This window comes from Homarus americanus, unplaced genomic scaffold (assembly GCF_018991925.1).
Source record: "Homarus americanus isolate GMGI-L3 unplaced genomic scaffold, GMGI_Hamer_2.0 scaffold24050, whole genome shotgun sequence".
NCBI classification, from domain to species: Eukaryota; Metazoa; Arthropoda; class Malacostraca; order Decapoda; family Nephropidae; genus Homarus; species Homarus americanus.
In genome coordinates this window covers 208,592-221,616 of record NW_024736661.1, presented here as the reverse complement: position 1 = coordinate 221,616, position 13,025 = coordinate 208,592, and the positions used below count along the sequence as shown (strand labels likewise).

The 13,025-nt window shown below is 40.6% G+C and overlaps 2 protein-coding genes across 8 annotated transcripts in view; one reads left to right on the top strand and one right to left on the bottom strand.

Moving 5' to 3' along the window:
* LOC121872352 overlaps positions 1–9,369 on the top strand; it is a 94,673-nt gene extending 85,304 nt beyond the window's left edge. For all 7 annotated transcript variants that reach the window (XM_042375069.1, XM_042375065.1, XM_042375064.1 and 4 more), the window contains 3 exons: positions 2,929–3,044; positions 4,030–4,213; positions 4,863–9,369. In XM_042375069.1, the coding sequence (XP_042231003.1) occupies positions 2,929–3,044; positions 4,030–4,213; positions 4,863–5,753 (1,191 nt within the window). In that variant the 3' untranslated portion in view covers positions 5,754–9,369. The remainder of the gene's footprint in view (positions 1–2,928; positions 3,045–4,029; positions 4,214–4,862) is intronic.
* A 2,351-nt stretch (positions 9,370–11,720) lies between these two features.
* Positions 11,721–12,953, bottom strand: LOC121872388 (translation initiation factor IF-2-like). The gene is made up of 2 exons (XM_042375139.1): positions 12,784–12,953; positions 11,721–12,096 (listed from the first exon to the last, which is right to left on the bottom strand). Exons 1-2 carry the CDS (start codon positions 12,951–12,953, stop codon positions 11,721–11,723), a joined length of 546 nt encoding a protein of 181 aa, XP_042231073.1.
* Positions 12,954–13,025: the final 72 nt, after the last annotated feature.

The following is a 13,025-nucleotide window of genomic DNA, read 5'->3' as shown; positions in this document are numbered from 1 at the left end:
TGATACAGTATTTATCTTTACTGAGATACTTATATTTAAACAACACTAGGACCACTGTACCCAGCCAAGAGCAGCTGGGCTGTGTTATGATGATGATGTCATCTGAGTCAAGACTAAACCACTGAATTAAACTGCACAGCATATGAGGGTAGGACAAAGACTGAGGAAGTCATATGGTGGCTGAGGTCCATTAGCTGTTACCTGCAGCACCTCATGAGAGTTTGAGGTGCAGTGGGAGCTGAGGAAGACCACCAGAGTAATTTTAATATATAACTGACAAGTAGTAAATTATCAATGATGAGAACAGAGAGTTACAAGGACACTGAGACTGAAGTGTGTTAGGTCCTTTATCCTTTATGGAATGACGTTTGTAAATTATTTTTGGGGTGTTCGCTGTACAATGCAGCACCCCAGACTGTATGGCAAACTGATCAGTGGTCTAAATTCTAAACATAGACTTTGTTAGATTATTGTTGTGGTGTCCATAGGGAAGAAAAGAGACATTGCTAGAGATGGGCTCACATGGAGGTCTCTGAAATATAGTACAGATGGTAGTGGAAACAGAGGTCGTCAACCCCTTGCAGCAGACCTTCCATTGTTGAGTCATATACTGTACCAACATTGTTGACCTTTTGACCCCAGCTGTGGAGTTGGATACAGTGGAGTGGGATGGGGTGGAGTGGGATGGGGTGGAGTGGGATGGGGTGGAGTGGGATGGGGTGGAGTGGGATGGGGTGGAGTGGGATGGGGTGGAGTGGGATGGGGTAGAGTGGAATGGGGGATACACAACCAAAATTGATAAATGAACCATTCTCCAAAGACAATGATACCAATAGTTGCTTCACAGTCTTCTTGTATTGTTCAACACAGACTGGCGTTCTTGAGTGTTAAGTTTCATCCACTTTACTGTTATATTGTAGTAAAGGATGTGTGTAAAGTTTGGTCTGGAATTTGAATGTTTAGTGTATGAGTATTGGTGCATGGCAGTATTGCTGCAAGATGAAAGGAAATTGCATGTTTAAGTTGCATGAAAAGTATCTTTACCTACAGATTTTTGGCTCAAGTAATGATAGAATAACAAATGACTGTCAACTATAAAGCCTTTTTTAAATGATGCCGTTGATCTGTTAATGTTGTGTTCTAAATGGTCTTCACTGTTTCAGCATCTGGTGGCATCCCCAAGCCTTGGACCTATTAGTGCCAGGGAGGCTCACCATCAACTGGATTTATATTGGTTAATAATGCACACACACATGCACACATGCACATGCGCACACACACACATGTGTTCAGAATTCCATTTCTCACACCCACAAAGTACAGTCCTGAGTGTTAATTTGTGGGATGCATCCTTACTAGCCAACCTTGTAATCTGGTCATCTGAGGTCAGACAGTCTGCTGGCATTGTTGTCTGTCTTAAGGGCTGGTGCTTTCTCATCAATGATGAACACTTTCATTGGCCAACAAAATTCAGAAGCTTCTTAGCCTCAACCTTTGGTAGTTAACCTATGTGGACTTAGTGTTTATGTCCCAAATTTTTGTATAGAATTGTTAATGATATGATCAGACAGAAGAAGATTAGTCTGTGTAAGAAGTGGAATGATTTGTGATATACCATAAATATCGAGGGACATTAGTCTGTCTCTTCATCATGGCTTGGAAAGAGCAAGTTTGAGTCTTCATTGCAGGTTATGGCTGAATGTAACTGGTTAAGTGATTTCCTTGTTTGTTTTTAACTTGGCAACAGGTCTTGTGTTGCACAAAACTTTATCTCTGATAACTGTACCATTCAGGTGAGTTTTGTTGGATGGGAACCATATTTATTAAAGCCATTTTTGTTTGTTGTACAAGTGTTGTACTGTCCTGTAATTGTTTTTACACAAATTAATTTTACTTGAAGCAGACTTAAGTTATATAGCTCACCCATTACTTGAGACTTATGAACCAAACAAATAGAAATGTAATTGGATGAAGCTTAATGTGATCTGATTGGCCAATCACAACCCTCGGTATATTGCCACTTGGCCGAGCATTACGAAAGACTGGACACAACAACAAAGAGACCTCATCACAACTCTCTGAAAGTTCCTGATTTGTTACCTTATAAATAATTCTGCAGGTACTTATGAGGCATCTTGTAATGAAATTAAAATGGCATGTAATGATCTGCAAAACCTTCTGGGGCCCAACTGTTGTTTAGGTTTAACTTAAACAATGCAGTTAGCCCCATGGTCTAGGCAAGTTCTGTCAGGAGTTGTTCTGGTCAACTTATCTCACAACTCAGTAGTTCTTCCCTTCAATGTTCATTTGTTTTATCTTTTCACATTTCAATAGAGAATCAAGTCCAACTTAAGATGTATTGTACAGAGTACTTGTTAAAATGTAATATTGAAGTAGCTGATTTTTTCTGCATTTCAGTAAGTTATTAAACCCCATTGATGTTTGTTTTGATGAGGCAACAGGGGTACTTAAGTGGTCATTTAACTTTTTAAAGACCCAGTTGCTTTTCTGTACTTCAGTTGGTAAAGAAATGTCTTCAGTGTACAAATTGTCTTCAGTATTGTGTTAGGACCACCTACAGTGCCTCTAAGTGGTTAGTGATCCCAGGTAGGTTGTTCAGAAGTAATGAAAGGAAGATTAAATACTTCGGAGGGAAAAGAAAATGGGAGATGAGTGAAAGAGAAAGATCTTTACAAGATAATCTGAGACACTGTGACACATCTCTGGTCATCTTGATTCTGATTAATTCATTTTAGAGAGTATCTGGCCATGCAGTAGAGGTTAGGATATCTTACAAGGAGGATGATTTTGTAACACACTCGTTCATCATTTTGTCACTCAACTATGGAAGTAATGGACATAATGTAGTAACATATTGGAATTTTTCTTCTCTGTACTTTTATTTCTCCTCTCATCTTGTGCTAACAGGTTTGTAATGGCATAGAGGACGGATGTGATGATGGCTCTGATGAGAAGAATTGCACGAGTTTCCCCTGCCCTACAAATCGCGACTTCAAGTGTGGCAATGGTCAATGTATTGCTCGGTAAGTCAAGGATCCAACACACAAAGAATAGAAATTAAGTCTGTTTGGACATACTGTATTTGTTTACTTACATCTGTATAAAGGTATATCTTAAATGTGGCCTTTTCCTATTGGCATCATCCCCTGTGTTTGTCTTTAATGTGATTTTTACCATCCCACTTGGACAATTAGGTTAGGTTAGGTTTGTGCAAAAATATTATGGATACAAGATGGTTTACACATGGACATCTACGAAGACAAGAAAGTAAATTACAGTGGGGTATGCTATAACGAATCTAATTGGTTCTAGAACCTTGTTCGTTATAGCATTCGTTCGTTATAGGATTAATCCGTTCCAGGCCCCCAAATACAACCACTTAACACTGAAAAATATAATATAAAATTGTAAAAATTGTAAAAAAGTGCATAAATATGCATCTAAACCCCTGAAATAAAGAATATCATTAATATTTGTAATAAAAAAACAATAAATTAGAAAAAAAAAAAATTAAATAATGTTCGTTGTAGGAGTTTCGTTCGTTATAACATTCTCAAGTTTATAGGTAAAACCGTTCGTTATAGGAATATTCGTAGTAGGATCCGTTCGTTATAGCATACCCCACTGTATAAGTTATTCGTCTTTTATAATAAAACTGACGTATCCAATCCTTCATGGACAGTATTTCAGGCTATTAAGAGGTAATTTTTGGAAAACTTGAATATTAATAATGAAATTGTAAAGAATGTTTCACTCGTTATGTGTGTGTGTAGATTAATCCACCACCTTAGGTCAGTTAGTTCGGTAAACCCTCTATTTAATGGAGAATATAGAGAGGAAAATCTGTTATAACAAGGGTTTGTTAGATATGAAACCCCTGCATGAAGTCCATTATGTCAAGGGTCTGTTAGATATGAAACCTCCCCACCTTAACAGATTATGGACAGTGAGAAGTTCGTTATGTGTAAAGTACAGGGTATGTTTTCAAAGAGGAAAATTTTTTGCCAGATCGCTCTTATGTGACACGCATGACGACTGTGGCGATAGAACTGATGAACGTAACTGCGACCCAACGACCACACCAAAGCCAGCTAAGCCAGCCAAACCAACCGAGACACAGAAGCCAGAGGAGCCAGCTTGTAGGGAGGGAGAATTTTTGTGTGAGAGCGGCATCTGTATACAAGAGAAGAGGGTGAGTTATATGATGTGTATACTTGTTGACTCTTTGAGGAAGGTGTTTGCTCTTCATTCTAGTTTGTGTGTTTTGTACCTTCAGTTTGATACACCAAAACCATGTTCATCAAACTACAGGTACAACCAAATTGTCTCGAGTGTTTAGATATCATGAATATATATGACAAAGATCTGAACCCTGCTGTATATACCGGGTAATTCCCAAAACATATTGATAAATTTGTTTATTTTTATTTTTTATCTGTTAAGATATTTTAAGATATTTAAAGGTTCCATTCCAGTGTTTTTATGATTCTATGTAGTGCCTTAAATAACTTTTTTTTAGTGCTAAACAATTTTTAGAGGAGTGTATCATTTATTATGAATCTGTATCTTAAAGCATCCTCACTTGGACCAAAATTTATGCTCAGTTATTGACCCCTTCACTACAGGGATGTCACTTTTAATAATTTATTTGCTAACACAAAATGATTTCATCACCTCAAAGGGAAAGCCTAACATAAGAGGTTAGTAAACTATCTTCACTAACTCCTTCACTAAGGGGATGTAACTTTTAATACAGTATTTTATTTGCTAATACCAGCTGATTTTACTCACCTCAGAGGGGGTCTTGTATATAGGGGGTTAAGAAATTTTATGGATTTCAGATCTGTGATGGGAGATGGAATTGTCCCAATGGTGAAGACGAGATCAACTGCAAATCTCGCCCGTGTCCGTCTCAGCGACCACATAAGTGTGGTGACGGTACCTGTGTGGTTTCGGCTTCGCCTTGTGATGGTGTTGAAGATTGTGAAGATGCTTCTGATGAAATCAACTGTACTCATATACATTGGGATTATAAAGATAATGAAGATGAAGATGATTATAATGACTATGATGACTCTGTCTACTCTTTCTATGACCGCGATATGGTACCAGTAAAGGGGGCATTGCCAGAAGATGAGGAGCCAATACCTTCAGAAGAGCCAGTACCAGAGGAAGAGCCGGTACCAGAAGAAGAGCCAGTAGCAGAGGAAGAACCAGTACCAGAGGAAGAGCCAGTACCAGAGGAAGAACCAGTACCGGAAGAGGAGCCAGTTCCTTCAGAAGAGCCAGTTCCAGAGGAAGAACCAGTACCAGAGGAAGAGCCAGTACCAGAGGAAGAACCAGTACCAGAGGAAGAGCCAGTACCAGAGGAAGAACCAGTACCAGAAGAGGATTCAATATATGATGAGTACCCAGAGGAATACGAGTACTACAGTGAAGAGCTAGATGAGGAGGTTGGTGATGAAACATTTTTAGAGGATTCTTCACCAGGGGAATATCCCATGAAAATTGATGAGCAGCTGCCACGAGAAACACACATGCACCCTAATGATGTAAATGATGAGGATCTTGAAGACCCTGATGAAGTTAGAACTGTACTTGAAGAAGTTGAACCTCCAGCATCAGCTTCAAGTGAACAAGGAGTATCTGCTAGTCCCTGTGTGGCGCCCATCTGTACACTCATTATAGCACCAATGTTCGTCATCAGTTTTCGATATGTGTGGACGAGGTGAAGTGCAATAGCTCGAGTGAATCTCTATTGCTCTGATCTTTATTGAAGTCCATCCCAAGAGGCTAAATGCTACTTGTTTTCCATGGAAGTATTAAGATGTCTTGGGTATATACCTGAGTACTGTAGTCCCAGATGTTTGGTTCTTTTTTATTTTTTATTTTTATTATTATTCTTCTTGTCAAATGTGTATACTGCCACTGTACAATACTTTCTTACACTTACCATATCACTTGTATTATTTGCTAATGATCAGAAATACACAAAAAAAGAGAGAAATAACTATAAGTGTGGAAGTTGTGCAGAGTGAAAGATACTTACGATTGTGTTACGATTTTATCTTTGCCAGGAAGGATCAGCTTTGGTGGCTTTTATGTATATTTTATTTTATTTTATGTTTCATTATAGTGTTACTGAAACATACATTCACTCGCCAGTACATGAGAAACAATTTGATGTACATGTTATTTATATACTTTTTAATGAGATAAAATTATAGTAGGTTCGGATATCGACAATATCTGGATATTATTATAAGTATGTTTGGTTTTAGTTTGTACAATTGTGTGGGAGCATCACATAAGGTAGAGTACATGTTACGGTTTTATCAGGTAATTTGATAAACTATTTTTTCCACTTTATTAATGTCTTACTAAGCACATTTGGGTTTTAAGTTGTTCATTGTATTGATTAGTGAAATACAAATATTGTTAAGTATTCTCCATGAAAACTTTTTGAGAGTAAGAGTATGAGTTGAAATGATATTATCTTGTATATATAGGTAATGAAAGTGTACAATGGTATCCAAAGAATTAGAAGAACTCTGGGAATTTCATCTGATGCTGAAGTTGATAGCCCTGTGAGAGACGTTGTTCTTCAGTTTGGGCCAATGCTCTGGGGAGTGTATGATAATTAGGAGGCAAGACTTTTGCTGATTTAATCAAGCTTTACTATTTAAGCTTGACATCACATGCAAAAATATATGAACAGTATCCTAGTTAACTCCTTCCAGGTCTGTTTATATTTCAGTTTAATTTCTTAAGCTACAAAGTCTGTACCCAAGAAACTGTATGTGTTGAGTAGGAGCTGTTGTCCTTTTACAGGTCTTCTTAACTACAAGTTTGGTTCATTGAATGGTAGGAAGTGAGGCCACAGTCATGATGTAGCTCAGTACACTCCAGTCAACGGTCAGGTTCCCAAATGTGAACCAAAATAACCAGAGTTATTTAGGTGATATGTGTAGAACGCCCTCCGTTGTCCACAGATGTTCACCATAACGTCTCCCTATGCATAATATTAGAAGTATAGTTTAAGGATCTGTAGAGGGTCATTGTTCTAATGTAAATATAAAAAAATAGAAGAAATTTAAGACAGTGACCACAACTTGTATACATTAGAAGCATAACTTATCATTGGTTGTTTGCCTCACACCTGCTGTAGCTGCATCACACTAAGTAAATGTGTCAATTGCAGTTGTCTGAGAATAAAGTAGTTAATTGCATGCAGGTGTAGTTATAAATGGTTTTAGTTGTATACATATGTAGATATTCTTGGTTGTTCCTCTTCACAACTGTGGTCACATAAAGCTGTCGCTACTGTACTGCACAGCACAACTAATGTATAGCTGCTGTTACTTAAAACTGTAAGTACCTACAGTTGTTATTGCTTGAAGTTATACAGTATATTCCTACAGATGGTTTTATTTAATTATAAACTGACTCAGTATAGTCAATATACAGTTTATGAAGCCTTGGTTGAAAACATTTGTTGTTGCGATCATTTGTACAAATTATTTTACTTTGTGGTCTGGACTGAGTGTTTCATGTAACTGGTCCTACAGTGAAGGCTGATGTGTCAAGATAAGACATTAAATTGTGCTCAGACAGTTCTAATTTATTGCAATATGTTAATTTTGCAATAGCAGAATCTCCTTTCAATAAAAAAAAGTATACATATTACAAAATGAAGTAATACAGTGTGTAGATTGACGTAAATAATTGTTTAGAAAATCATATAGCGATAAGTTGGTGGGGCAAATTTACATTAAAAGAAATACAGTACAGTAGTTACATATTATTTTATCTTTGTTTTTCTTAATTGTTTTTAAAAACAGACAGTACTGTATTTATCATAGCATAAAAGACATGTGTTAGACATAATACTGTACAAGGAATAAGAAAACTTGAGATGAATTTAATTAAATAATTATACAGTATATGTATTTATGATTATTGCAAACATTCTTATGCTTTCTGATAAAGTATTGAAAATAGATTCCCTAAGAAGCTGCCAGGTGCAGAGTAAACTTTTATCTCTAGTATTTATCATTACAACACTTAATTGACATCATGTTGGCTACTTCAGGAATGAGTTGTTTAACATAACTATTTGATAATCTGAACTTGTAAAACAACAATGTGAATATTGTATGCAAGACTTAGAGTTAGGATACTACTGCCTCTTTTTACATTACATACTATATTACATCCTGCAGTCTGTGAGGGAGCTGTGAGGTCTGATGGCATCCCTTCAATATGAGTCGATGAAAATCTCCTTCTCACATGCCCCTTACCTCAATGCTGAGGTGTACAGTTGCCTGCACTTGAGCCTGGTAGAGTGACTGATGCATTTTAAGAGATGTGGCATCTCTGTTTGTTTACATCATATTAAAACTCCTGGAGTGGCTGTAAGGAAACTCACAATTGTAGCTGGTCTAGGGATGCAAAATTAGCATTCCACAGAGTTGCCACATATCACAAAACATGCCAGTATTGCCACATATCACAAAACATGCCAGCCTTTGTACTGTACCAGGTTTAACCAAAGGCGACTGTTTGTATTGTTATTTTTTATTTAATATACTGTATATACAGTATACGCATTTCTTGTGTGTAATATTTCCTGAGAGGTTAATAAAGTAAAAATTTATTATTCTTGCCAGTAAGATTTAAAGGCAGACTTGTGTCTATGGCTGTACACACACACATACACATATGTATGTATGTATTTACACTTAATCCCACATACAGTACAGTTCATACACTTATTGGTTGATCAGGATGATCTGTAAGGTCTAGGAGGATTAATGACTGTAATGCTTAACTGTTTGTATCTCAACCTTTATTGGCATTAGATATAAATGACAAAATTATCTCTGTTGTGTGTCCGTATAAAACTGGAGGAAGTGACAGTAGCTGTGTCTGTCAGTCTTCATCTGCTTCTAAATGGTGATGTTTTTGTATCAGTGTAAAGTAACAAGATTTATTTCCTTCTTGAAAATCTATTGCCAAGTTCTCATTCAACTTTTACATCAGGTGAAAATATCTAGAAGATGAGATTTATAACTATGTGGGTTGTTCTATAAGTGATAAAACTGTACTGATAATCCTATATGCACAAAATTCCACACTTGGTTTTGATTCACTGGGAACACTGACATGGAGTGGTGTTCCCTCTGGTCCAAAACAGTTAACCTGCCTTTGATGATACAGCAGTGTAGGCATGAGAGGTAGAGAGGTGATTCTGTACATAGTGTATAGTATAGTGACTCCTTTAATCCATAATGTTAATAATTCAACTTATATAAGATTGTATTACATAATAAATGTATCATAAAGTTATCATTCACTTTAGATTCCCCTTTAAGTGAGTTATAATGTCAAGTTACCAACACAGGAATGTTGAATGTTTCATGTGTTTTCTCATGTAATGATGTGTGGCCAAGCAACAATCAAATACTCATAAATTCCTTAACCTAATCTAATTGGCACTGGTTACCTGGTATATATGGACTTGTTAAAATATGAAATTTAGGATACTAAGTATTTATACTAATGCAATATTTATTTTGGTATTGTTGGACAATATTAATTGTGGACATTACGAAAATTGGGTTGATACTATTCACAGATGGAGCAGCTTTCACAACTCTCCAATTTGGCCACTTATGATTTTTTTAGCTTGATTTCCATGCATCCCTACACATAAATTATTAGGATTAGCTATCTTAAAGGGATACCTTTAATGGTAGTTAGAAGAATTTGGACGATATAAGCAGTGATGAGGCAAGTAGAGGCTGACGGATGTTCCCACACAAACAGGGAATTCTTTTAAAAAGAACAATAAAATTCTTCATATGCTGTTCCATATGGAGGATATCTTATAAAAATATTATTCCTTTGCAGATTTTTACAGTTTTTGTACATCCAATTGTATTTCTTTTCTTTGGGTTTCAAAATATAGTTACCATCATAGTATGGATTGGGCGGGGGTGAGAGCGCCATGGAAATTGCCTACGTTCCGATAAAGAATTGTACGTTTTTTTTGTTTTGTTTTTTTAAGCACAGAGTGCTTCTTGCAAAGCAACCATCGGGAGACGACAGCATCGTGAACATGATGGCAGTTCTTGCATTTGGCCCCAAGTGGGATTGATAAGATAATGTTTCCAGATGGCCTTCGAGGTCATAACACTGTATGTGGCTTAAATGGTTTAAACTGTGTAATAGAAAACAGTACAGTACTGGGATTGAAAATGGTCCAAGACAAGACTATAAAGAAGAATGGAAGGACACTACACAGGCCACCTCTAGTGAGTAGTCATAAGTGTACATGAGGAATATTGAATAATTTGTCATGTGGAAGTGACCAAAACATTACTATAAGTTTATAATTTCTCTATTGTCAACACCCAAGCAAACATGGGGGAGCCATCACCCTTTGGGAGAACCTTGGGAGCGCCGCCACCCTTGGGGCCCCCACCAGGGACGTTACTAAGGGCTCTCAAAGGCCCTATGGCATGCTTGGTCTTTGTGTCATATAATTACGTACTATCCACCGGTCCATTACAAAACTACGATTGGTGGACTATTCGTTTAATCCACCAAATTATAGCCACTAGGAGAAGAGAGCAGTCAGTCAGCACAACATCACAATTTATGTTTTCCTGTTTGATGTTATTCTCCGTTTCTTTGTTTAGGAAGCAATCATACTATAAATGTGATGGGCTGTGTATTTATTTAACGCTTACTTACCCAGAGTTGTAAATAGCGCAAAAAATTCTGCAGCCAGTGGCCCTACTGATCTGGCACTCCCAAGGGCCCTCCCAGGAGCGGAGGAGCCCCAGGGACTCCCCTTGGGCGGCCATGCCCCCATGGGCAATGGCGGCGCCACGGAGCATCCCAGCAGAGGTGGTACCCCCAGGGACCCTCCCTTGGGTGGCGGTGCCCCCAGGAACTCTCCCAGGGGTGGTGGCACCCCCAGGGACTATTCCAGGAATATAAGATTCCCCAGAACTCTCCCAGGGACGGCGGGGCCCCAAGGGACCCTCACAGGGACCCTCCCAGGGGCGGCAGCACCCCCAGGGACCCTCCTAGGGGCGGCCTTGCCCAAACGGACCTTCCCAGGGGTGGGTTCTCCCCCAGGAACCATCCCATGGGCAGATTCGCCCTTAGGGACCCTTTCAGGGGCGTCGGCATCTCCAACGACACTCCTAAAGGCGAAAGAACCCCAAGGGATCGTCTTGGGGACAGCGGCGCTTTAAGGAATCTTCCCAGGGGCGGCGGGGATTTAAAGGACCCTCCAACGGACGTCTGCGCCCCCAGGGATCCTCCCGGGGGCATCTGTGCCTCCAGGGACCATGCCAGAGGCAGCGCTCCCACCAAGGACCTTACCAAGGGTCCCCAAGGACCATATGGCATGCTTGGTCTTTGTGTCACATATATTACATACTTTCGGCAGTCCCTTACTTAATTATGATTGGTGGAGTATTTTTTTAGCCACCATATTACAGCCAATAGGAGAAGAGAGCAGTCAGTCAGCACAACACCACAACTTATGTTTTCCTGTTAGATATTATTCTCCGTTTCGTTGTTTAGGAAGCGATCATACTGGAAATGTGATGGGCTGTGTATTTATTTAGCGTTTCTTTACCAAGAGTTCTAAATAGCGCAAAAACTACTGCAGCCAGTAGCCCCTACTGGTCTGTCACTCCTAGGGATCCTCTCAGAGGCAGCAGAGTCCCCAGGGACCATCCATGGGTGGCAGTGCCCCCAGGGGCAACGGCGCCTCCACGGAGCCCTCCATCAGAGGCAGCACCCCCAGGAACCCTCCCAGGGGTGGTGGCGCCCCCAGGGACCATTACAGGGACGGCGGGGCCCCCAGGGACCCTCTGAAGGGCTGAAGCGCCCCCAGGGACCCTCCTAGAGGCAGCCTCTCCCCAAGGGACCCTCCCAGGGGCGGGGTCGCCCCCAGGAACTCTTCCATGAGCAGGGTCGCCCTTAGGGACCCTCTCATGGGCAGGTTCGCCCTTAGAGACCCTCTCAGAGGCATTTACGTCTCCAACGACCTTCCTAGGGGCGAAAGGACACCTAGGGATCGTCCCAGAGATAGCGGTGCTTTAAGGGATCATCCCAGGGGCTGAGTAGATTAAAAGGACCCTCCCATGGGCGTCTGCGTACCAGGGACCCTCCAGGGGGCATCTGCACATCCAGGGACCCTCCCAGGGGCGACGCATCCACCAGGGACCATACCAAGGGTCCCCAAGTTTCATATGGCATGCCTGGTCTTTAATTCATTATATATTACATACTTTCAGCAGTCCCTTACTTAACTATGATTGGTGGAGTATTTTTTTATCCACCAAATTACAGCCAATAGGAGAAGAGAGCAGTAAGTCAGCACAACACCACAACTTATGTTTTCCTGTTAGATATTATTCTCCGTTTCGTTGTTTAGGAAGCGATCATACTGGAAATGTGATGGGCTATAGGTATTTATTTATTTAGCGTTTCTTTACCAAGAGTTCTAAATAGCGCAAATACTACTGCAGCCAGTGGCACTACTGGTCTGTCTCTCCCAGCGATCCTCTCAGAGGCAGTGGAGCCCCCAGGGACCCTCCCTTGGGTGGCAGTGCCCCCAGGGGCAACGGCGACGCCACGGAGCCTTCCATCGGAAACGGCACCCCCAGGAACCCTCGCAGGGGTGGTGGCGCTCCCAGGGACCCTCACAGGGGTGGTGGCGCCCCCAGGGACCCTCACAGGGACGGCGGGGATTCCAGAGACTCTCGTAGGCACCCTCCCAAGGGCAGAAGCGCCTCCAGGGACCCTCGTAGGGGCAGCCTCGCCCCAAGGGACCTTCCCAGGAGCGGGTTCGCCCCCAGGAACCCTTCCATGGGCAGGTTCGCCCTGAGGGACCCTCTTTGGGGCATCGGCGTCTCGAACGACCTTCCTAGGGGCGATAGGACACCTAGGGATCGTCCCAGGGAAAGTGGTGCTTTAAG

Excerpts from the sequence above, each read along its gene's own strand:
- LOC121872388 (XM_042375139.1), bottom strand. The coding sequence starts at position 12,953 with ATGCCCCAAAGAGGGTCCCTCAGGGCGAACCTGCCCATGGAAGGGTTC. Across the intron at positions 12,097-12,783 it reads CTGGAATCCCCGCCGTCCCT|GAAGGTCGTTGGAGACGTAA; the intron begins GTGAGGGTCCCT and ends TTTCGCCCCTAG.